Source organism: Ambystoma mexicanum, chromosome 4q (genome assembly GCF_040938575.1).
Source record: "Ambystoma mexicanum isolate Mex_15411 chromosome 4q, UKY_AmexF1_1, whole genome shotgun sequence".
NCBI lineage: Eukaryota > Metazoa > Chordata > Amphibia > Caudata > Ambystomatidae > Ambystoma > Ambystoma mexicanum.
This window is the reverse complement of record NC_090928.1, coordinates 61130688-61154824: the sequence shown is the minus strand read 5'-3', so window position 1 is coordinate 61154824 and position 24137 is coordinate 61130688. Positions and strand designations below refer to the sequence as shown.

General features: G+C 49.2%; 2 protein-coding genes and 1 pseudogene across 2 annotated transcripts; 1 reads left to right on the top strand and 2 right to left on the bottom strand.

Moving 5' to 3' along the window:
- Positions 1-11683: 11683 nt before the first annotated feature.
- On the bottom strand, positions 11684-14063 carry LOC138467204 (trichohyalin-like). Its single transcript, XM_069607255.1, has 3 exons — positions 14051-14063; positions 13001-13937; positions 11684-12122 (listed from the first exon to the last, which is right to left on the bottom strand). Exons 1-3 carry the CDS (start codon positions 14061-14063, stop codon positions 11684-11686), a joined length of 1389 nt encoding a protein of 462 aa, XP_069463356.1.
- Positions 14064-14209: 146 nt separating this feature from the next.
- LOC138467203 (serine/arginine-rich splicing factor 4 pseudogene) lies at positions 14210-14767 on the top strand (annotated as a pseudogene).
- Positions 14768-15506: 739 nt separating this feature from the next.
- On the bottom strand, positions 15507-23457 carry LOC138467202 (trichohyalin-like). Its single transcript, XM_069607254.1, has 9 exons — positions 23454-23457; positions 22237-22549; positions 20476-20721; positions 19221-19601; positions 17675-18073; positions 17342-17438; positions 16571-17073; positions 16012-16527; positions 15507-15882 (listed from the first exon to the last, which is right to left on the bottom strand). Exons 1-9 carry the CDS (start codon positions 23455-23457, stop codon positions 15507-15509), a joined length of 2835 nt encoding a protein of 944 aa, XP_069463355.1.
- Between the last annotated feature and the right edge of the window lie 680 nt (positions 23458-24137).

The window sequence follows — 24137 nt, the reverse complement described above, 5'->3', positions numbered from 1 at the left end:
CCACCAGGACAAAAACGTCTTCAGAGTTGTCGTTTTTGGAACAGGGGTGTATATTTTAAATGCAGCCCCTGTGTTGCTTGGCTGTCACTGAAGCTGTAAAGATGGAATCTGTAACTTCTGAACCTGCTCTGTGCCACTGGTACAGCAGGTGCTGTGAATCAAGGTACTGATGCAGCAAGTCACAAGTACACAGTATGCTTTTAGCATGGAGCATATTAAAAGGGAAGATGATGAGCAGATTTCCCTTTCATAGATAAAATTACCTGCATAATTGTATTATTTAATAAGAATCAAAAAGGCCAGGGCTTTCACACCCTTGCCAGATGGCAATTCATAACAGCGGGGAAGACTGCGGCCTGGACTTGCTTGGTGTTGGACAACTTTTTGTTATTTCCTTTGAAATGATAAGGCACCTGGGTGGGGGACCTGTGGTTGGAGCTGATCATATTGTGGAGATATCCTGACCAACCTACCATTTACTTTCATTTTGCATCTCATTCATTCGTTTTTCCCTCTATGCATTTATTCCCAAATAAATGCATGTTTGAAATATCTAGCTGTCAGGCCTATGATTGATCCATGTCTAGTTTGTGACTGATGTCAAAGGATAATGGGTTTTCTTTCATGCTTTATTTATGCTTAAATCATAATACAATTGTCATCACTTGTCTTACCAGTTGCACAATGCCTGTCACTTGTGTATTCATGTTGCAAATACCAAAATAGACAATCAATGGTGGTATCTCACTATGTGACACAGAAGTATGTCTTATACACTGTGCTCCCCTCAAAGGGTCCAAGCGCAAAGCACACATTGTTCATGATCTGCCACTGAGTCATTTGAAGAAGGTTTGTCCAATTTCCAGCTGTGACTGCAACTCTAGTCATATCAGTGCTTTGCTCACACCTCCAGTCAAGGAGAAGCAGTGTTGAAGATGAAGTCCAGCGTAATAGCATAGGTCTTTCCACCTTGTGGGGTGAGAGTGTGGGTTGTGCCTCCAATGCTTGAAAATCAATTATGGTAGTGTATAACCAGCTTAAAATAGAGCAGATCTTGTGTTCCATGGCAAGCATAAGACAGAGGAGGGATCCTGAGTCTTTGGCAACATGGGAGGTTGTGCTTAATTGCTACACTCAGTTGTTAGGGAAGATGCGTTATGGGCTGACAGCAGTGGCATGTCACCCACAGCCAAACTAAAGATAACAGTTGGAGTACTCGTAGCCACCTCAGCCAGTGTGACCATGCTTGGAGTACTTGTAGACAGGATTGGTGTGCTAATTGTAGTTTCTGCCAAGAGCAGTGCAGGCTGCCACCTCGGATTCTTGCATCCCCAAAAATTGCAACTGTTCCTACCATGAACCAGGTAACGTCCTCATGCCTTCCTCTCCCTTGCCTATGTTTCAACCCTGTGCTTGAGGACTTTGTTTGGTGCTCCTTATTACCTCATATACTTCCTATGCTGGTTGCCCTGTTAAAGATTGTGCTGTGCTGTGGGACTGTACATCTTGCCTCAATGTCTGGAGCAATCTGCAGTGCCTCAATAAGATCACACCAGAGTAAATTCATCTTCCATCCAGGCAGGATGGCCGTTTGTTGAGTACATCGCACATTGATTCAGCCTACCACTTATGCCATGGCCTGATCACTTACACCGAATTCAAGTGTCTGTGGCTAGTGTGCTGTGTTAAGGTCTGATGAGCACAGATTCAATCAAGCCATCAAAGCACACAATGTTCAACCAAGTAGGTCATGGGCCTCGCAAACGAAGTGAAATGTGTCTGATAATCTAAATGGCTTACCAAGGCTAAGTGTAGCCTGTCTTTCTGTGAAATACAGAAAACTCACCAAATAAATGCTTTTTTAAATAGATCTGGTTGTCTGGCCTTTGATTGGTCCATGTCTGCTTTGTTGCATATGTCAAAGACCTAAGCCTAGCCTGTTTTTCTGTGAAATATGGAAAACGCTGTTTCAAGATTTTTGCAAAAATGAAAATAAAATATTCTATTGAGCAATGCCAAACACCAATCCCTACAATCCTTGCTTAGAGTAAAATGTTCCATGTAGCAAAAAACCTCATCCTTCTACCTCTCTGAAAGATACCTAGTGAATGTTCAAATGCTTCAGAAGCAAGGTTCTGGCATAGACAGGTTAATCTGGCTGCCTAAACCTGATTTTCCAAATCTTGCAAACGTTCCACCTCCAAGGCCAATCCTCAATACATTGAAAAGTCGGGTGATACTGAGGAAGGCCACAATTATTTTCCCAGACTTTAACACAAAGAGAGCAAGCAAGTGAAAGAGATGGATTGTTATAGATAGACATTTTCCATTGTAGGTCTGACCCTTGGTCATCCACAAGTCAGAAAAGTCCAAAAGCTGATATGCTATCCATTTGCTGTGCCAGTTGCATGTCATCAAGATACTGGTTATGTCTATCCAATTCCTGATGAGTATATTGCTTAGGGAGGTTGGACAGACTGTTAAAACAGTTGTGAATGAAGGTCCAGGTAATTTCTCACTCTTACTCCAGAAAGAAAAGGGTACATCTCAGCAGGACAACGTCCTTTCTTTCCACGTGGATTACAGGACAAGTAGAAAGATAGAGCACTGAGTGGGGTCCACGGAAAGGGGGCGAGGGGTAGTGAGAAGGGGTTTGGCAGATCTATGTATGCATTGGAGGGGAGCAATGGAGCCAGCAAGGACTGAGATAAGCATGATGCTGTGTGAGTGGAGCTGTCGAGGGAGAAGTTTGCAGGGTTCCTGGCTTTCAACCCACTCATTTCGTTGTGCCCATTGCATCACACTTGGTGAAGCTGCCATTTTGATGCAATTTTTGATGCGGGTGGGTATGGAAAACATTTTTGGGGATTTTTAGGGCAGTGGGGGGAGAAGCGGGGAGACGTGGGAAAGGCGTAAAAAAATGCAACCAATAATTAAGCAAAACTGCTAATGCACCAAGGTGTCTCGTCTCCACTAGGCCCTCCATAGAAAGTCAGGCTGAGGAGATGAGAGAGGAAACAGAATGAGAAAAACTGAAGAGTCATTATTGCATTAACATTGTTATATCAGAAAGGCAAATGTGCAGCTACCCACTGTTAAATAGCCAGCATAGTGTGACAGATAGAATGGTGCAAAAAATGCAGAGGTGGCTTGCAGCAAGATGCCAGCATTGAGTTGGAGAATCTGTGTGGTAGCTCACAAACAGATGTCCGTTTCAATTTCACCTTTCCACAAACAGTCTGGATCCTATCGTATTGTCAAAAAAAAGTCAAAACAAATTTGGAATTTTAAAGTGAACCAGGCAAATTAAGATTCAACCAAACATCAGATTGTGCTTTATATTAGCTGCATCCCGATGTGAAAATGGTCAAAAATATTTGTAATCTCATCAATTTTAGCATGTCTGTGTCATATGGAATATCATTCTCCTACTCCTTCCCCATCTTTTTTTTCCATATATCTTTTCCATCATTGCAATGCTTCCATTAGAACTCCACACCATCAATTCAGGTCAGCAAGACATGACAATACTGTTGCCCAAGCTTCCCCACCCCTTTCCCTCGTAACAGTGATCTCCATTGGTCTATGTTCAACTCTCCCCACTAATGTCTGGAACAAAATCATAATTATCTGAAGCCATGGTACATCACAAATGTACTTAAAACTGTCCATAGTAACATTTACTGCCTTTAAACCCTTGCCAAAATTAATGAATGTACAATTTAAAAAATAATGAATGCCTCTAAAGGTCAAAGGTAATCGGCGTGTCTAAATCACAAAGCTCCAATAGGAAACCTAAACAACTGATACACATATGAATGTATGTTGTGCACTCTAGGTTTAAATCCTCTTTCTAAGCTCTTTGTTGGGGTCACTGCAAGATCCCCCCCCCCAAGTTCTTCAAGCCAGGCTGGATGCTTAATTATGGCACCACTTCTCAACACAGTTCAGCGTTGGCTGCAGAGGGGCCTTCAGGACCTCCTGGAAAAGGGCTCAGGCTATGGATCTGGGGTGGCTCATTTGGTTGTCAAGAATAGGTTGGGGGGGAAACACAAGTGACCAATTGATGTGGTTCTTAATAATTGTGAGTTGGGTTAGTGTTTCCCTAATCTAAATTCTTTGATCCTTTGCCTGGAAAGGTACATTTCCTTTGTCTATAGGGACGGCACTAAACACATTAAATGTCTAAAGAATTTGCCAGAGGACTACCATTTGAGAATGCATAGTAGTGTTGCAGTGTGAGGGTGCATTTCACTTGGAATGATCTATACCCAATGGTATGCTTACATAGAGTTCCAGATCATGCTTTCCATAATGTGTTACCCAACATCTCCCTTTGGTTTTATTAGCATTGGATACCATGCTTTTGTCTTGACCAATTGTACTCTTTTGTTTACCTCCGAGAACAAACCATAGCTTGTATTTCATGATGCAGCATCCTGAAACCTATTACTTCCCCACAGACCAGCAAAGCATTTGCATAATGAAGGCTATCTTCTATGTACCATTGCAGGGTGCAGCCACAGCATTCTGCACTGCAGTGGGCTGAATGCACATCCCTTTGCTGCTTGCAAAGGCAATAGACCATGTTATCTGTATTGGGAAAATGCAACATGCAATGAACGTTACAATTGCTTGTAATTGCAACCCAATCATCAGATTGTTTTAGCTATTCTTCACATGTGATTCTTTGATACTGTGAAAAAAGTCTCCCCAACTTCAAGAAGGAATGGAAACAGACCTGTGCCCAAGACGCTGACCATTGTCTGTTGAGTTATAAAAACACAGCCTGACAAAATCCCTAAATGGGGGGGAAGACGTATTTGCTGGTAGGAGAGTATAAAAGGTGGCGTCGGCCCAGGACGACAATCCGTAATTATAAACTGAGAACATTAATGCCAAACCCATACCTTGCAGGGGTATGCAATCTTTGGCTCTACAGATATTCTGAAAAACAACTCCCATCATCCCTAGCCATCAGTCGGTGTCAAGGCATCAGGGGAAATTTAGTCCAGCCCATTTTGGCAGCAGACACCTACACTAAAGCAATAGAGAAGTACCTGCTAGTATGTGAAGATAAGAAGCAAGATTGGTCTATAGTCTTGAAACATCCAAGCACAATGCAGCTGAATTTTGTTTTTTTACAGAGACACTGATGCCAAGAAGTGAGCTGGGGTCTATTACCATCAGCATAGCCAAATAAGTGACAGGGGGCCCAGCAAATGAACTGTGAAACCAAGGACTGTGTGGAAGAGTATGGAAGAGGTTGGGGGCACTAGGGAAATGCCTCCAATCCCTTAAAAAGTCTACATCAGCATTTTGAATTATCTGGCCCTGCCATCCTTGTTTAGAATATCCCACACGGGGACAGAATTACTATAACCTGGGAAACATTATTGATCATAGTGAAAATATTTCTCCATGACTTCACACAACTTCAATGGGCACATTTTCACAGAGAAACCAAAGCTGACTTTCAAATGTAGTGGAGTAGTACCTCACTTCAATTTCAGATGCAAGGATCTGTGGCAGCATCCTCTGGCTCGGAGCGTTGACCACTTTAGTTCTTATATGGAGACCGATTATAAGTAACAATGCCCCTGGAATGTCATGTGATTCGCTTTTCACCTCCACTGAACATCTTTGAGGAGAGATTTAAAATCACTACCCTTCTAGTGTCCTTTTTACAGCAGGCAGCTGGCCATGGTTTTTCTGATTTCCTCAACGTTAACCAAAAGGACAGCATAGCTCTACACTGTGACAATCTGGGGCATATCGAGGAGTCTGTAGAGTATGCATGTAATTCCAAGGAACCAGAGACACCCACACTAATCCTCCACTTAAGAGACATTGATCAGTAAATGCCTTCCTGCAGAAGAGAGAGCCTGCTCTGCTCATTTTAGACAGAGCAGGGGAGGAGGAGCAGAGAATAACCGAAAAATAAGCAACTTTAGATTGAGGTTAAATTTTGCATATTCTATGGTTTGTGGCCCCACTGTTTAGGACTATGGAAAGGAAGGAAGGTTTTCATCGGGTGACATCAAATTAAGCAGAATTTTCCACCGACCCCAAACCAGGAGTGCACAATTTTCCTTTATTTAATAGTTTTTATACTTTTAACCAGGGACCCCTAAATTAACAGCCAACCTCTCCGTTCTGTTCAAGAAAAACACAGGATTGGACAGGTCTTTGTATTAATAAAATAGAAATACTTGAATCAATTTAAATATCAACTGAGTTATGCATCAATGAAATGTCAATGATGAAAAATGTTCAATATACTAGTTCCCTCAGTTTTCAATGCTACAATTATAGAAATAGAGACTTTTGTAAAACACACATCACCTTATGTATATTTTGTTTACGCTGGGCACAAATGCATCATTGATTGAGAAATGCATGAGGGGCCAGAGTAAGATTTTCATTTGTTTAAAAGCAAATAAGTTTAAATCATCCCTGTCTACCTAATTCTCAATACTTAACCATTATTGAAAAACGATAGGCCCCACTTACTCAATAGACCTGTAAGGTTTTCAGAAGCATTCTAGAAAACTGTTGCCACAAGCTACTTGACCTTCCTGCCTATAAATTGCTTGTACAAAGGAAAATATATGTTCAACGTGTGCATTGGCTAAATTCCTTTCAGTGGTGCTTCTAGTTTATTAATGTGAAGAAACATACATTTCTCACTTTTAATTAGACAATTAAAAGTGGGGAAATGGGTAGCAAATAACCACCTTTTCCCTTTTTATCTTGAGCAACTCAGCATTAATTATATTCTGATTGATGAGTCCACCAGGAATTACTTAAATTATAATATTTGACTCCCAAAATACTTCTTCTGTGCTAGATGTCTTTGCCTAATGAAGGAGTGAGGGGGTCTTGCTGTATACACACCATTAGACCTAGTCTATAAAATGTATAATTCCAGAAGCACATACACAACTGAAATGTTCCTTAATTTATCAGGATGTACCATCAATGTGTATATTCCTGCCCCTCAGTACATACAAATAACAGGAGGTTTATATATATATATTTCTCTCGATAGTATCAGTCCCCTCAGGACTATGTCTGCATTATATCATATTTGTATATGATATTCTTTTGGCTGTCTTTCAGACGGGTAGGCACCCTGTTAAGGACTGGTTCCACCCCCCGCCCCCTGCTCGGAACTGGTGGACATCAGTCAGCAAGATGGGGTCAGCATCCATTTACAGCCTGTCTGCTGTCTCTTCAATTGAAGGCCTGGGACCAAACATCTGGTAGGCCTCGCAAGTGTTCTACTGACAATCTATCAGTGGCTTCAAAAGCAAAGTAATCTATTCCTTCTCCTTACTGTTATCAATTCTGCTTTCTATCCTTCTACCCAATTAGTCAGTGAGTGAGCAAGTGAGTCTCTCCCCAGAATCTAAGGGGTTGATCTTTTATAGAACCGAAACCATTCCCTTTTGTGGTGTGTAAAACATCTATATCGTAATTGGTCAATGTATGTGATTGGACAGAGTTCCAAAAGTGACCTCCCCCTCTGTGGTCACTGGGCATATGAATGAAGGGGGCAGTTTGATGGGAGTAACTTCTAAAGCATGTTTCCGTCCCATTTGATATGTAATCTTGGAGATTTCTCAATTAGTAACTTTCTGAAACAGTGTATTCCACACATGTAATCATGTTACCAATTGGGTCCACAGATTTCTCTCTGTCGTGAATTAAATAATGCAATTTTCATCTCCACCTCTTATGGTGGCTGACTTACCCTTTTTGGCTTTTAACTCACTTATACATTCATGCACAAATTATTTTTCCATCCCAAAGTAACAGGCTCACAAATAAGGATGCTAAGATATATGAATCGCTGGTGTGTGCTGTTTCTTTGCAACAAAATACACATGTCTAATTTACATAATAAAAATATAATTTCGTTTTTGGTCTATCTAATAGGGACTTTCAAGCTGAATATTTTGAAACAATTACCTCTCTACGAGATTTTGCTTAAAAGTTACCACTAGACATACAAATCCAATGTAATTTCAATGATGCATTTTTTTCTCTTCCACTTTGTAAACTATTACAGGGACGTCTTTGCTTTTTCTGCCTGGTCACAAAAACATCTGTTGTCTGTGTTAGTTCAGAGCTGGAGTATTTATGTTCCAGAGCCTTTCCGCCATGGCAAAGTCCTTTTGTATTTTAAGCTGCTGGGCCATAGATGACTTTAGCCCTGCCCTCTTAGAGGAGTCGCAGGGTCTGGCTGACCCTTTGAAGCAGACCTAGAGTCCGGAACCGTGTTTATTCCTTCATTCATGAAAGGCCTGGCTGATTGCAATCACATATTAGCTGAGGGAACCACTGGCCAAGCTGAAATCATTAATTTAAGATTTTAAGCCCAAGCACATAGACCTATAGATGCCGTAAATGTCAAAATGTGACTTCATTGCCAGGCCTGGCTTTCTGACAGTTTTCATTTCTCCACTTCAAAAGAGTTTCATTTTCTTGTGAAAGTAAGGATCGTCCCTCCCATCTTGTTGCAGGGGTTATGCGAAGGAAGAATACCGTACGTCAGATCAAACCTATAGCTAATGCTTAATACAGCAATGTAGCATTTTGGTGAAAAAAGTCACTTGAAAACAGTACAACACTGTAGCATTACCTTTGCTGATCAAAGTTCTGGCCAAGACCTATGTTTAATACTGTTCTTTGAACATTTCTCAAAGTAAGATTAAATTTTAATACAAGTTGCAGGATACTTTCTAGTACTTGGAAATATTTATCTCGAGCCTTGTCAATTATATTTTTACTAGCATAAGGGGATGTCCATTCTCAGATTTTATTTCATGCTCCACTGAAAAAGATGAACAAATATTATTGTTTGCCACAAAGGTAAAACGCGATCCATGTTAATTTCACTAATTATTTGCACACCAAATTTTCACATGAATATCATATTTATATGCTTACTCTGATTAATTGTAGTGTTGTTAGCAGTGGTGGCAATTGTCGCTGCTAAACACACACTGCAAATAAAGACTTACTATCACATTTTGTAGAAAGTGAGGGCAAGCATAGGTTTAGACGCAGCCAGACTTTTAGTTTGGACTATCAGACATTGATGGCCTTTGGAAACATCAGTTAAGGGGACACCCCTTTAGAGTTAGGGCCAGTTAGGTATTACACCAACCAAGGAACCTTAGTACATACAGGTTTTGAAGCTAAGATCTTTGCGTCTGTCTTTCTCTTGATACCAGGCCTGTCACACCTCACATCCAAGACAAAATAATGTGTAGGGATATCAACCACACACTAAACAGTGTTTGAAAAGTATAGTTCAGAGCTATTTGCAGCTCAGGCTTATTTTTCAGCCTCTTTTCCCCAAATGCCGCCCGGTTTATCACAATGTTCCATTTACCTTCTTCTGCACTTGATTTAACAAAGTTCCACACACCTTGGTAAATGTTGGGGTGCCCTTCCCCAAGTTCAATATAGTTCCAGGGCAGCAAGTCTCAGGGTTCCCTTCCCCAAAATCAATGTCAAAAAGAAGTCACAAAAAGTAGTATATTGAAGCGTTCTCTTTAAACTTTGTTTCCATAGTTCTTTACAGCTCAGGGTTCCCTTACCCAATTCTTATATGCACCAATGGTAGTTTTCAGCTTTATGCAACAGCAACTTTCCGTGTTAGCATATAGGGTTTGTCTGTTCTTGGCGCTGTTAGACAAAAAAGGGTTCACCCATTACAGGTCACGCAACCAGGAACTTCAAGCTCTCTTTGAGTAGTTTAATATTGCAGCTGACCCAATGGTGTCTTAAATGCCATTCCACTTTAGCAAGCCAGTGGTTTCTTAAATGCAGCTCCACAAAAAGCACTTATTCAGCCTTTACTTCAATTCTGAAATAAGGGTCTTCATTTAGCTTTGTTTTCAATTATCGTTCAATTCAAAATTCTGTCTTAGCAAGTTGGTTATTTGCATTTACTTTAAGGTTCAATGTTAGCAGTTGTGCTGTTCCACGTAACTCCCTATTCAAAATGAATAGTCTTTGCCTTTTTCTCTCGTCAGTATATAACATAGGCAGGTTTTACTTATTAAATACCAAATTGAATGAAACGTGTAACTTTGCTTATTTCCATGGACTGCTACTCCATTGACTGTCTCTTGGAGCACCCGGGTAACTCCAGTGTCCACGACCAGCAGCTGCTTTTGCCGGCTTCTCACCGAGCGGGAAATACTTTTGCTGGGTGCTTCATTCAACACTCACCGGCTCTCATGCGGAACTCTGGCTGTGCTTGGTGGCATTGCCTGCAGGCCATCTTTTATACACCTGTGCTCCTTCAATGGGCAGCATGTGTACTCTATTAATTAAGGTTTCCTGACCTTCATTCATCGTCTTCGCCCCAGTACGAAAGTGGTGAGAGTAAGTGGTGTTTATTACTCAGTTGCTTCTTCTTCGCTTCTTCGCTCTCGCTCTTGGTCTCGCTCTTGGTCTTGATTTAGCTCTCGCTCTTGGTCTTGATTTAGCTCTCGCTCTTGGTCTTGATTTAGCTCTCGCTCTTGGTCTTGATTTAGCTCTCGCTCTTGGACTTGATTTAGCTCTCGCTCTTGGTCTTGATTTAGCTCTCGCTCTAGCTCTAGCTCTCGCTCTTGGTCTTGATTTAGCTCTCGCTCTTGGTCTTGATTTAGCTCTCGCTCTTGGACTTGATTTAGCTCTCGCTCTTGGTCTTGATTTAGCTCTCGCTCTAGCTCTCGCTCTTGGTCTTGATTTAGCTCTCGCTCTTGGTCTTGATTTAGCTCTCGCTCTAGCTCTCGCTCTTCGTCTTGATTTAGCTCTCACTCTTGGTCTTGATTTAGCTCTCGCTCTTGGTCTTGATTTAGCTCTCGCTCTTGGTCTTGATTTAGCTCTCGCTCTTGGTCTTGATTTAGCTCTCGCTCTTGGTCTTGATTTAGCTCTCGCTCTTGGTCTTGATTTAGCTCTCGCTCTTGGTCTTGATTTAGCTCTCGCTCTTGGTCTTGATTTAGCTCTCGCTCTTGGTCTTGATTTAGCTCTCGCTCTTGGTCTTGATTTAGCTCTCGCTCTTGGTCTTGATTTAGCTCTCGGTCTTGGTCTTGGTCTTGATTTAGCTCTCGGTCTTGGTCTTGGTCTTGATTTAGCTCTCGGTCTTGGTCTTGGTCTTGATTTAGCTCTCGGTCTTGGTCTTGGTCTTGATTTAGCTCTCGGTCTTGGTCTTGGTCTTGATTTAGCTCTCGGTCTTGGTCTTGGTCTTGATTTAGCTCTCGGTCTTGGTCTTGGTCTTGATTTAGCTCTCGGTCTTGGTCTTGGTCTTGATTTAGCTCTCGGTCTTGGTCTTGATTTAGCTCTCGGTCTTGGTCTTGGTCTTGATTTAGCTCTCGGTCTTGGTCTTGGTCTTGATTTAGCTCTCGGTCTTGGTCTTGGTCTTGATTTAGCTCTCGGTCTCGCTGTTCTTGATTTAGCTCTCGGTCTCGCTCTTGGTCTCGCTCTCGCTCTCGCTCTCGGTCTCGGTCTCGCTCTCGCTCTCGGTCTCGCTCTTGATTTAGCTCTCGGTCTCGCTCTTGGTCTCGCTCTTGGTCTCGCTCTTGGTCTCGCTCTCGGTCTCGCTCTCGGTCTCTGTCTCACTCTTGTTCTAGCTCTCGGTCTCGCTGTTCTTGATTTAGCTCTCGGTCTCGCTGTTCTTGATTTAGCTCTCGGTCTCGGTTTCGGTCTCGGTCCGGCTTTCGCTCTCGGTTTCGCTCTCGGTTTCGCTCTCAGTCTCGGTTTCGCTCTCGGTTTCAGTCTCGGTTTCGCTCTCAGTCTCGGTTTCGCTCTCGGTCTCTCGCTCGGTTTCGCTCTCGGTCTCTCGCTCGGTCTCTCGCTCGGTCTCTCGCTCGGTCTCTCGCTCGGTCTCTCGCTCGGTCTCTCGCTCGGTCTCTCGCTCGGTCTCTCGCTCGGTCTCTCGCTCGGTCTCGCGCTCGGTCTCGCGCTCGGTCTCGCGCTCGGTCTCGCTCTCGGTCTCGCTCTCGGTCTCGGTCTCGCTCTCGGTCTCGGTCTCGCTCTCGGTCTCGCTCTCGGTCTCGCTCTCGGTCTCGGTTTCGCTCTCGGTTTCGCTCTCGGTTTCGCTCTCGATTTTAGCTCTCGCTCTTGATTTTAGCTCTCGCTCTTGATTTTAGCTCTCGCTCTTGATTTTAGCTCTCGCTCTTGATTTTAGCTCTCGCTCTTGATTTTAGCTCTCGCTCTTGATTTTAGCTCTCGCTCTTGATTTTAGCTCTCGCTCTTGATTTTAGCTCTCGCTCTTGATTTTAGCTCTCGCTCTTGATTTTAGCTCTCGCTCTTGATTTTAGCTCTCGCTCTTGATTTTAGCTCTCGCTCTTGATTTTAGCTCTCGCTCTTGATTTTAGGTCTCGCTCTTGATTTTAGGTCTCGCTCTTGATTTAGCTCTCGCTCTTGATTTTAGGTCTCGCTCTTGATTTTAGGTCTCGCTCTTGATTTAGCTCTCGCTCTTGATTTAGCTCTCGCTCTTGATTTAGCTCTCGCTCTCGCTCTTGGTCTCGCTCTCGCTCTTGATTTAGCTCTCGCTCTCGCTCTTGGTCTCGCTCTCGCTCTCGGTTTCGCTCTCGTTCTTGATTTAGCTTTCGCTCTAGCTCTCGGTTTCGCTCTCGCTCTCGATTTTAGCTCTCGCTCTCGCTTTTAGCTCTCTTGGTCCCGCTCTCGCTCTTGGTCCCGCTCTCGCTCTCGCTCTTGGTCCCGCTCTCGCTCTTGGTCCCGCTCTCGCTCTTGGTCCCGCTCTCGCTCTTGGTCCCGCTCTCGCTCTTGGTCCCGCTCTCGCTCTTGGTCCCGCTCTCGCTCTTGGTCCCGCTCTCGCTCTTGGTCCCGCTCTCGCTCTTGGTCCCGCTCTCGCTCTTGGTCCCGCTCTCGCTCTTGGTCCCGCTCTCGCTCTTGGTCCCGCTCTCGCTCTTGGTCCCGCTCTCGCTCTTGGTCCCGCTCTCGCTCTCGCTCTCGCTCTTGATTTAGCTCTCGCTCTTGATTTAGCTCTCGCTCTCGCTCTTCATTTAGCTCTCGCTCTCGCCCTTCATTTAGCTCTCGCTCTCGCCCTTCATTTAGCTCTCGCCCTCGCCCTTCATTTAGCTCTCGCCCTCGCCCTTCATTTAGCTCTCGCCCTCGCCCTTCATTTAGCTCTCGCTCTCGCCCTTCATTTAGCTCTCGCTCTCGCTCTTCATTTAGCTCTCGCTCTCGCCCTTCATTTAGCTCTCGCTCTCGCCCTTCATTTAGCTCTCGCTCTCGCCCTTCATTTAGCTCTCGCTCTCGCCCTTCATTTAGCTCTCGCCCTCGCCCTTCATTTAGCTCTCGCTCTCGCCCTTCATTTAGCTCTCGCTCTCGTTCTTCATTTAGCTCTCGCTCTCGTTCTCGCCCTTGGTCCCGCTCTCGCCCTTGGTCCCGCTCTCGCCCTTCATTTAGCTCTCGCTCTCGCCCTTCATTTAGCTCTCGCTCTCGCCCTTCATTTAGCTCTCGCTCTCGCCCTTCATTTAGCTCTCGCCCTTCATTTAGCTCTCGCCCTTCATTTAGCTCTCGCCCTTCATTTAGCTCTCGCCCTTCATTTAGCTCTCGCTCTCGCCCTTCATTTAGCTCTCGCTCTCGTTCTTCATTTAGCTCTCGCTCTTCATTTAGCTCTCGCTCTCGCTCTTCATTTAGCTCTCGCCCTCGCCCTTGGTCCCGCTCTCGCCCTTGGTCCCGCTCTCGCCCTTGGTCCCGCTCTCGCCCTTGGTCCCGCTCTCGCCCTTGGTCCCGCTCTCGCCCTTGGTCCCGCTCTCGCCCTTGGTCCCGCTCTCGCCCTTGGTCCCGCTCTCGCCCTTGGTCCCGCTCTCGCCCTTGGTCCCGCTCTCGCCCTTCATTTAGCTCTCGCTCTCGCCCTTCATTTAGCTCTCGCTCTCGCCCTTCATTTAGCTCTCGCTCTCGCCCTTCATTTAGCTCTCGCTCTCGCCCTTCATTTAGCTCTCGCTCTCGCCCTTCATTTAGCTCTCGCTCTCGCCCTTCATTTAGCTCTCGCTCTCGCCCTTCATTTAGCTCTCGCCCTCGCCCTTCATTTAGCTCTCGCCCTCGCCCTTCATTTAGCTCTCGCTCTCGTTCTTCATTTAGCTCTCGCTCTTCATTTAGCTCTCGCTCTCGCTCTTGATTTAACTCTCGCTCTCGCTCTTGATTTAGCTCTTGGTCTCGCTCTCGCTCTTGCTCTCGCTTCTGCTCTCGCTCTCGGTCTCGCTCTTGGTCTCGCTCTCGGTCTCGCTCTCGCTCTCGGTCTCGCTCTCGGTCTCGCTCTCGATTTAGCTCTCGCTCTCGATTTAGCTCTCGCTCTTGATTTAGCTCTCGCTCTTGATTTAGCTCTCGCTCTTGATTTAGCTCTCGCTCTTGATTTAGCTCTCGCTCTCGATTTAGCTCTCGCTCTCGATTTAGCTCTCGCTCTTGATTTAGCTCTCGATTTAGCTCTCGCTCTTGGTCCCGCTCTCGCTCCCGCTCTCGCTCTCGCTCTTGGTCCCGCTCTCGGTCCCGCTCCCGCTCTCGGTCCCGCTCCCGCTCTCGGTCCCGCTCCCGCTCTCGGTCCCGCTCCCGCTCTCGGTCCCGCTCTCGGTCCCGCTCCCGCTCTCGGTCCCGCTCCCGCTCTCGGTCCCGCTCTCGCTCTCGGTCCCGCTCTCGCTCTCGGTCCCGCTCTCGCTCTCGGTCCCGCTCTCGCTCTTGGTCCCGCTCTCGCTCTTGGTCCCGCTCTCGCTCTTGGTCCCGCTCTCGCTCTTGGTCCCGCTCTCGCTCCCGCTCTCGCTCTTGGTCCCGCTCTCGCTCTTGATTTTAGCTCTCGCTCTTGATTTTAGCTCTCGCTCTTAGCTCTCGCTCTTGATTTTAGCTCTCGCTCTTGGTCTCGCTCTTGGTCTCGCTCTTGGTCTCGCTCTCGCTCTTGGTCTCGCTCTCGCTTTTAGCTCTCGCTCTCGATTTTAGCTCTCGCTCTCGATTTTAGCTCTCGCTCTCGATTTTAGCTCTCGCTCTCGATTTTAGCTCTCGCTCTTGGTCTCGCTCTTGGTCTCGCTCTTGGTCTCGCTCTCGCTCTCGCTCTCGCTCTCGCTCTCGCTCTCGCTCTCGCTCTCGCTCTCGCTCTCGCTCTTGCTCTCGCTCTCGCTCTTGCTCTCGCTCTTGATTTAGCTCCCGCTCTCGGTCCCGCTCTCGCTCTCGGTCCCGCTCTCGCTCTTGGTCCCGCTCTCGCTCTTGGTCCCGCTCTTGATTTAACTCTCGCTCTTGATTTTAGCTCTCGCTCTCGGTCTCGCTCTTGATTTAGCTCTCGCTCTCGGTCTCGGTCTCGGTCTCGGTCTCGCTCTCGGTCTCGGTCTCGCTCTCGGTCTCGCTCTCGGTCTCGGTCTCGCTCTCGGTCTCTGTCTCACTCTTGTTCTTGATTTAGCTCTCGGTCTCGCTGTTCTTGATTTTAGCTCTCGCTCTTGGTCTCGCTCTTGATTTAGCTCTCGCTCTTGGTCTCGCTCTCGGTCTCTGTCTCACTCTTGTTCTTGATTTAGCTCTCGGTCTCGCTGTTCTTGATTTAGCTCTCGCTCTCGGTCTCGGTTTCGGTCTCGGTCCGGCTCTCGGTTTCGCTTTCGGTCTCGGTTTCGCTTTCGGTCTCGGTTTCCCTCTCGGTCTCGGTTTCCCTCTCGGTCTCGGTTTCGGTCTCGGTTTCGGTCTCGGTTTCGGTCTCGGTTTCGCTCTCGGTTTCGCTCTCGGTTTCGCTCTCGGTTTCGCTCTCGGTTTCGCTCTCGGTTTCGCTCTCGGTTTCGCTCTCGGTTTCGCTCTCGGTTTCTCGCTCGGTTTCTCTCTCGGTTTCGCTCTCGGTTTCTCGCTCGGTTTCGCTCTCGATTTAGCTCTCGCTCGGTTTCGCTCTCGATTTAGCTCTCGCTTTTGATTTTAGCTCTCGCTCTTGATTTAAGCTCTCGCTCTTGATTTAGCTCTCGCTCTCGGTCCCGCTCTCGCTCCCGCTCTCGCTCTTGGTCTCAATTTAGCTCTCGCTCTTGGTCTCGGTCTCGATTTAGCTCTCGCTCTTGATCTCGCTCTTGGTCTCGATTTAGCTCTCGCTCTTGGTCTCGATTTAGCTCTCGCTCTTGGTCTCGGTCTCGCTCTCGGTCTCGGTCTCGCTCTCGATTTAGCTCTCGCTCGTGGTCTCGCTCTCGATTTAGCTCTCGCTCTTGGTCTCGCTCTCGATTTAGCTCTCGCTCTTGCTCTCCCTCTTGGTCTCGGTCTTGATTTAGCTCTCGCTCTTGGTCTCGATTTAGCTCTCGCTCTTGGTCTCGCTCTTGGTCTCGGTCTCGCTCTTGCTCCCGCTCTCGCTCTCGCTCTTGCTCTCGCTCTTGCTCCCGCTCCCGCTCTCGCTCTTGCTCCCTCTCTCGCTCTTGCTCCCGCTCTCGCTCTTGCTCCCTCTCTCGCTCTTGCTCTTGCTCCCGCTCTTGCTCTTGCTCCCGCTCTTGCTCTTGCTCCCGCTCTTGCTCTTGCTCCCGCTCTTGCTCTTGCTCCCGCTCTCGCTCTTGCTCCCGCTCTCGATTTTAGCTCTCGCTCTTGATTTAGCTCTCGCTCTCGATTTAGCTCTCGCTCTCGCTCTTGATTTAGCTCTCGCTCTTGATTTAGCTCTCGCTCTTGATTTAGCTCTCGCTCTCGCTCTTGCTCCCGCTCTCGCTCTTGCTCCCGCTCTCGCTCTTGCTCCCGCTCCCGCTCCCGCTCTCGCTCCCGCTCTCGCTCCCGCTCCCGCTCCCGCTCCCGCTCCTGCTCCCGCTCCCGCTCCCGCTCCCGCTCCCGCTCCCGCTCTCGCTCTTGCTCCCGCTCTCGCTCTTGCTCCCGCTCTCGCTCTCGCTCTTGCTCCCGCTCTCGCTCTTGCTCCCGCTCTCGCTCTTGCTCCCGCTCTCGCTCTTGCTCCCGCTCCCGCTCTTGCTCCCGCTCTTGCTCCCGCTCTCGCTCCCGCTCTTGCTCCCGCTCTCGCTCTCGCTCTTGCTCCCGCTCTCGCTCTTGCTCCCGCTCTCGCTCTTGCTCCCGCTCTCGCTCTTGCTCCCGCTCTCGCTCCCGCTCTCGCTCTCGCTCCCGCTCTCGATTTTAGCTCTCGCTCTTGATTTAGCTCTCGCTCTTGATTTAGCTCTCGGTCTCGCTTTAGCTCTCGCTCTCGCTTTAGCTCTCGCTCTCGCTTTAGCTCTCGCTCTCGCTTTAGCTCTCGCTCTCGCTTTAGCTCTCGCTCTCGCTTTAGCTCTCGCTCTCGCTTTAGCTCTCGCTCTCGCTTTAGCTCTCGCTCTCGCTTTAGCTCTCGCTCTCGCTTTAGCTCTCGCTCTCGCTTTAGCTCTCGCTCTCGCTTTAGCTCTCGCTCTCGATTTAGCTCTGGGTCTCGATTTAGCTCTCGCTCTTGATTTAGCTCTCGCTCTCGCTCTTGATTTAGCTCTCGCTCTTGATTTAGCTCTCGCTCTTGATTTAGCTCTCGCTCTTGATTTAGCTCTCGCTCTTGATTTAGCCCTCGCTCTTGATTTAGCTCTCGCTCTCGCTCTTGGTCTCGCTCTCGCTCCCGCTCCCGCTCCCGCTCCCGCTCTCGCTCTTGGTCTCGGTCTCGCTCTTGATTTAGCTCTCGGTCTCGCTCTTGATTTTGATGTCGCTCTTGTCTCGGTCTCGCTCTTGATTTAGTTCTCGCTCTCGCTTTCACTCTCGCTCTTGGTCTCGGTCTCGCTCTTGATTTAGCTCTCGGTCTCGCTCTTGATTTTGATCTCGCTCTCGGTCTCGCTTTCGCTCTTGATTTAGCTCTCGCTCTCGCTTTCGCTCTCGCTCTTGATTTAGCTCTCGGTCTTGATTTATCTCTCGGTTTCGCTCTCGGTTTCGCTCTCGGTTTCGCTCTCGGTTTCGCTCTCGGTTTCGCTCTCGGTCTCGCTCTCGGTCTCGCTCTCGGTCTCGCTCTCGGTCTCGCTCTCGGTCTCGCTCTCGGTCTCGCTCTCGGTCTCGGTCTCGGTCTCGGTTTCTCGCTCGGTTTCGCTCTCGCTCTCGGTTTCTCGCTCGGTTTCGCTCTCGCTCTCGGTTTCTCGCTCGGTTTAGCTCTCGCTCTCGGTTTCTCGCTCGGTTTAGCTCTCGCTCGGTTTAGCTCTCGCTCTTGATTTTAGCTCTCGCTCTTGATTTAGCTCTCGCTCTTGATTTAGCTCTCGCTCTTGATTTTAGCTCTCGCTCTTGATTTTAGCTCTCGCTCTTGATTTAGCTCTCGCTCTCGCTCTCGCTCTTGGTCTCGCTCTCGCTCTTGGTCTCGCTCTCGCTCTTGCTCTTGGTCTCGCTCTTGGTCTCGCTCTCGCTCTCGCTCTCGGTCCCGCTCTCGCTCTTGATTTAGCTCTCGGTCCCGCTCTCGCTCTCGCTCTCGCTCTCGCTCTCGCTCTTCATTTAACTCTCGCTCTTCATTTAACTCTCGCTCTCCTTCTTCATTTAGCTCTCGCTCTCTCTCTCGCTCTTGCTCTTGGTCTCGTTCGCTCTCGCTTTCGCTCTCGCTTTCGCTCTTGATTTTAGCTCTCGCTCTCCTTCTTCATTTAGCTCTCGGTCTCGGTCTCGGTCTCGGTTTCGCTCTCGCTCTCGTTCGCTCTCGTTCGCTCTCGTTCGCTCTCGCTTTCGCTCTCGCTCTTGATTTTAGCTCTCGCTCTCCTTCTTCATTTAGCTCTCGGTCTCGGTCTCGGTCTCGGTCTCGGTTTCGCTCTCGTTCGCTCTCGTTCGCTCTCGTTCGCTCTCGTTCGCTCTCGTTCGCTCTCGTTCGCTCTCGCTTTCGCTCTCGTTCGCTCTCGCTTTCGCTCTCGCTCTTGATTTTAGCTCTCGCTTTTGATTTTAGCTCTCGCTCTTGATTTTAGCTCTCGCTCTCGATTTTAGCTCTCGCTCTCGATTTTAGCTCTCGCTCTCGATTTTAGCTCTCGCTCTCGATTTTAGCTCTCGCTCTCGATTTTAGCTCTCGCTCTCGATTTTAGCTCTCGCTCTCGATTTTAGCTCTCGCTCTCGATTTTAGCTCTCGCTCTCGCTCTTGGTCCCGCTCTCGCTCTTGGTCTCGGTCTTGCTCTCGCTCTTGGTCCCGCTCTTGCTCTTGGTCCCGCTCTTGCTCTTGGTCCCGCTCTCGCTCTCGCTCTCAGTCTCGCTCTTGCTCTCAGTCTCGCTCTTGCTCTTGATTTAGCTCTCGGTCTCGCTTTCGCTCTTGATTTAGCTCTCGGTCTCGCTCTTGGTCTCGCTTTCACTCTTGATTTAGGTCTCGCTTTCGCTCTTGATTTAGCTCTCGCTCTCGCTCTTGGTCTCGCTTTCGCTCTTGATTTAGCTCTCGCTCTCGCTCTTGGTCTTGATTTAGCTCTAGCTCTTGGTCTTGATTTAGCTCTCGCTCTTGATTTAGCTCTCTCTCTTGATTTAGCTCTCGCTCTTGATTTAGCTCTCGCTCTCGCTCTTGATTTAGCTCTCGGTCTCGGTCTCGCTCTCGCTCTCGCTCTGGGTCTCGCTTTAGCTCTGGGTCTCGCTTTAGCTCTGGGTCTCGCTTTAGCTCTGGGTCTCGCTCTCGGTCTTGGTCCGGCTTTCGCTCTCGGTTTCGCTCTCGGTTTCGCTCTCGGTTTCGGTCTCGCTCTCGGTTTCTCGCTCGGTTTCGCTCTCGCTCTTGATTTTAGCTCTCGCTCTTGATTTTAGCTCTCGCTCTTGATTTTAGCTCTCGCTCTTGATTTTAGCTCTCGCTCTCGATTTTAGCTCTCGCTCTTGGTCTCGCTCTCGCTCTTGGTCTCGCTCTCGCTCTTGGTCTTGGTCTCGCTCTCAGTCTTGGTCTCGCTCTCGCTCTCGCTCTTGGTCTCGATTTAGCTCTTGGTCTCGATTTAGCTCTCGGTCTCGCTCTTGGTCTCGATTTAACTCTTGGTCTCGCTCTTGGTCTCGCTCTTGGTCTTGATTTAGCTTTCGCTCTTGTTCTCGGTTTCGCTCTTGATTTTAGCTCTCGCTCTTGATTTAGCTCTCGCTCTTGGTCTTGGTCTCGCTCTTGATTTTAGCTCTCGCTCTTGGTCTCGCTCTCGCTCTTGGTCTCGCTCTTGGTCTCGCTCTCGCTCTCGGTCTCGCTCTTGGTCTCGCTCTCGCTCTTGGTCTCGCTCTCGCTCCCGCTCTTGATTTAGCTCTCATTTTCGGTCTCGCTCTCGGTCTCTGTCTCCCTCTTGGTCTCGGTCTTGATTTAGCTCTCGCTCTTGGTCTTGATTTAGCTCTCGCTCTTGGTCTCGCTCTTGGTCTCGCTCTCGGTCTTGATTTAGCTCTCGCTCTCGGTCTTGATTTAGCTCTCGCTCTTGGTCTTGATTTAGCTCTCGCTCTTGGTCTTGATTTAGCTCTCGGTCTTGGTCTTGATTTAGCTCTCGCTCTTGGTCTTGATTTAGCTCTCGCTCTTGGTCTTGATTTAGCTCTCGCTCTCGCTCTTGATTTAGCTCTCGCTCTCGCTCTTGATTTAGCTCTCGCTCTCGCTCTTGATTTAGCTCTCGCTCTTGATTTAGGTCTCGCTCTCGCTCTTGATTTAGGTCTCGCTCTCGCTCTTGATTTAGCTCTCGCTCTCGGTCCCGCTCTCGCTCTCGGTCCCGCTCTCGCTCTCGGTCCCGCTCTCGCTCTCGGTCCCGCTCTCGCTCTCGGTCTCGCTCTTGATTTAACTCTCGCTCTCCTTCTTTTAGCTCTCGCTCTTGGTCTCGCTCTTGGTCTCGCTCTCGCTCTTTAGCTCTCAGTCTCGGTCCCGCTCTTGATTTTAGCTCTCGCTCTCGCTCTTGATTTAGCTCTTGGTCTCGCTCTTGGTCTCGCTCTTGGTCTCGCTCTTGGTCTCGCTCTTGGTCTCGCTCTCGCTCTTGGTCCCGCTCTTGGTCCCGCTCTCGCTCTTGGTCCCGCTCTCGCTCTTGGTCCCGCTCTCGCTCTTGGTCCCGCTCTCGCTCTTGGTCCCGCTCTCGCTCTTGGTCCCGCTCTCGCTCTTGGTCCCGCTCTCGCTCTTGGTCCCACTCTCGCTCTTGCGCTTGATTTAGCTCTCGGTCTCGCTTTCGCTCTTGATTTAGCTCTCGCTCTCGGTCTCGCTCTTGATTTAGCTCTCGGTCTCGCTCTTGATTTAGCTCTCGCTCTCGCTCATGTTCCTGATTTAGCTCTCGCTCTCGCTCTTGATTTAGCTCTCGCTCTTGATTTAGCTCTCGCTCTCGCTCTCGCTTTTGATTTAGGTCTCGCTCTCGCTCTTGGTCTCGCTCTCGCTCTTGGTCTCGCTCTCGCTCTTGGTCTCGCTCTCGCTCTTGGTCTCGCTCTCGCTCTTGGTCTCGCTCTCGCTCTTGGTCTCGCTCTCGCTCTCGCTCTTGGTCTCGCTCTCGCTCTTGGTCTCGCTCTCGCTCTTGGTCTCGCTCTCGGTCTCGGTCTCGGTCTTGGTCTCGCTCTCGCTCTCGCTCTTGGTCTCGCTCTCGGTCTCGGTCTCGCTCTCGGTCTCGGTCTCGGTCTCGCTCTCGGTCTCGCTCTTGATTTAGCTCTCGGTCTCGCTCTTGATTTAGCTCTCGCTCTCGGTCTCAGCTCTCGGTCTCAGCTCTCGGTCTCAGCTCTCGGTCTCGCTCTTGTTCTTGGTTTCGCTCTCGCTCTCGGTTTCGGTCTCGCTCTCGCTCTTGTTCTTGATTTAGCTTTCGCTCTTGTTCTCGCTCTCGGTTTCGCTCTCGCTCTCGGTTTCGCTCTCGATTTTAGCTCTCGCTCTCGATTTTAGCTCTCGCTCTTGATTTTAGCTCTCGCTCTTGATTTTAGCTCTCGCTCTTGATTTAGGCTCTCGCTCTCGGTCCCGGTCCCGCTCTCGGTCCCGCTCTCGCTCTCGGTCCCGCTCTCGTTCCTGATTTAGCTCTCGCTCTCGGTCCCGCTCTCGCTCTTGATTTAGCTCTCGCTCATGTTCCTGATTTAGCTCTCGCTCTTGATTTTAGCTCTCGCTCTTGATTTTAGCTCTCGCTCTCGGTCTTGGTCTTGGTCTCGCTCTTGGTCTCGCTCTCGCTCACTCTCGTTCGCTCTCGCTTTCGCAATCGCTCTTGATTTTAGCTCTCGCTCTTGATTTTAGCTCTCGCTCTTGATTTAGGCTCTCGCTCTCGGTCCCGGTCCCGCTCTCGCTCTCGGTCCCGCTCTCGTTCCTGATTTAGCTCTCGCTCTTGGTCCCGCTCTCGCTCTTGATTTAGCTCTCGCTCTTGATTTAGCTCTCGCTCTTGGTCCCGCTCTCGCTCTTGATTTAGCTCTCGCTCTTGGTCCCGCTCTCGCTCTCGCTCTTGATTTAGCTCTCGCTCTTGGTCCCGCTCTCGCTCTCGCTCTTGATTTAGCTCTCGGTCATGTTCCTGATTTAGCTCTCGCTCTCGCTCTTGGTCTCGGTCTCGCTCTCGGTCTCGCTCTCGGTCTCGGTCTCGGTCTCGGTCTCGGTCTCGGTCTTGGTCTTGGTCTTGCTCTCGCTCTCGGTCTCGCTCTCGGTCTCGCTCTCGGTCTCGGTCTTGGTCTTGCTCTCGGTCTCGGTCTCGATTTAGCTCTCGCTCTCGGTCTCGATTTAGCTCTCGCTCTCGGTCTCGATTTAGCTCTCGCTCTCGGTCTCGATTTAGCTCTCGCTCTTGGTCTCGATTTAGCTCTCGCTCTTGGTCTCGATTTTAGCTCTCGCTCTTGGTCTCGATTTTAGCTCTCGCTCTTGGTCTCGGTCTCGCTCTTGGTCTCGGTCTCGCTCTCGGTCTCGCTCTTGGTCCCGCTCTTGGTCCCGCTCTCGCTCTTGGTCCCGCTCTCGCTCTTGCGCTTGATTTAGCTCTCGGTCTCGCTTTCGCTCTTGATTTAGCTCTCGCTCTCGGTCTCGCTCTTGATTTAGCTCTCGGTCTCGCTCTTGATTTAGCTCTCGCTCTCGCTCTTGATTTAGCTCTCGCTCTCGCTCTCGCTTTTGATTTAGGTCTCGCTCTTGGTCTCGGTCTCGCTCTTGGTCTCGGTCTCGCTCTCGCTCTTGGTCTCACTCTCGCTCTCGCTCTTGGTCTCACTCTCGCTCTCGCTCTCGCTCTCGCTCTCGCTCTTGGTCTCGCTCTCGGTCTTGCTCTCGCTCTTGGTCTCGCTCTCGGTCTTGCTCTCGCTCTTGGTCTCGCTCTCGCTCTCGGTCTCGCTCTTGATTTAGCTCTCGGTCTCAGCTCTCGGTCTCAGCTCTCGGTCTCAGCTCTCGGTCTCAGCTCTCGGTCTCGCTCTTGTTCTTGGTTTCGCTCTCGCTCTCGGTTTCGGTCTCGCTCTTGTTCTCGCTCTCGGTTTCGCTCTTGCTCTCGGTTTCGCTCTCGCTCTCGATTTTAGCTCTCGCTCTCGATTTTAGCTCTCGCTCTCGATTTTAGCTCTCGCTCTTGATTTTAGCTCTCGCTCTTGATTTTAGCTCTCGCTCTCGGTCCCGCTCTCGGTCCCGCTCTCGCTCTCGGTCCCGCTCTCACTCTCGGTCCCGCTCTCGCTCTCGCTCTTGATTTAGCTCTCGCTCATGTTCCTGATTTAGCTCTCGCTCTTGGTCTTGGTCTCGCTCTTGGTCTCGCTCTCGCTCACTCTCGTTCGCTCTCGCTTTCGCAATCGCTCTTGATTTTAGCTCTCGCTCTTGATTTTAGCTCTCGCTCTTGATTTTAGCTCTCGCTCTTGATTTTAGCTCTCGCTCTGGTCCCGCTCTCGCTCTGGTCCCGCTCTCGCTCTCGGTCCCGCTCTCGCTCTCGGTCCCGCTCTCGGTCTCGCTCTTGATTTAGCTCTCGCTCTTGGTCCCGCTCTCGCTCTCGCTCTTGATTTAGCTCTCGCTCTTGGTCCCGCTCTCGCTCTTGATTTAGCTCTGGCTCTTGGTCCCGCTCTCGCTCTTGATTTAGCTCTGGCTCTTGGTCCCGCTCTCGCTCTTGATTTAGCTCTCGCTCTTGGTCCCGCTCTCGCTCTCGCTCTTGATTTAGCTCTCGCTCTTGGTCCCGCTCTCGCTCTTGATTTAGCTCTCGCTCTTGGTCCTGCTCTCGCTCTTGATTTAGCTCTCGCTCTTGGTCCCGCTCTTGCTCTTGATTTAGCTCTCGCTCTTGGTCCCGCTCTCGCTCTTGATTTAGCTCTCGCTCTTGATTTAGCTCTCGGTCATGTTCCTGATTTAGCTCTCGCTCTCGCTCTTGGTCTTGGTCTCGCTCTCGGTCTTGGTCTCGCTC

Excerpts from the sequence above, each read along its gene's own strand:
- LOC138467204 (XM_069607255.1), bottom strand. Across the intron at positions 12,123-13,000 it reads GAGCGAGAGCTAAATCAAGA|AGCGAGAGCTAAAATCGAGA; the intron begins GCGAGAGCTAAA and ends GCTAAAATCAAG.
- LOC138467202 (XM_069607254.1), bottom strand. Across the intron at positions 20,722-22,236 it reads GAGCTAAATCAAGAGCGAGA|AGCGGGACCGAGACTGAGAG; the intron begins GCGAGAGCGGGA and ends GCTAAAATCAAG. Across the intron at positions 17,439-17,674 it reads GACCGAGACCAAGAGCGAGA|AGAGCTAAATCAAGAGCGAG; the intron begins GTGAAAGCGAGA and ends AAATCAAGAGCG.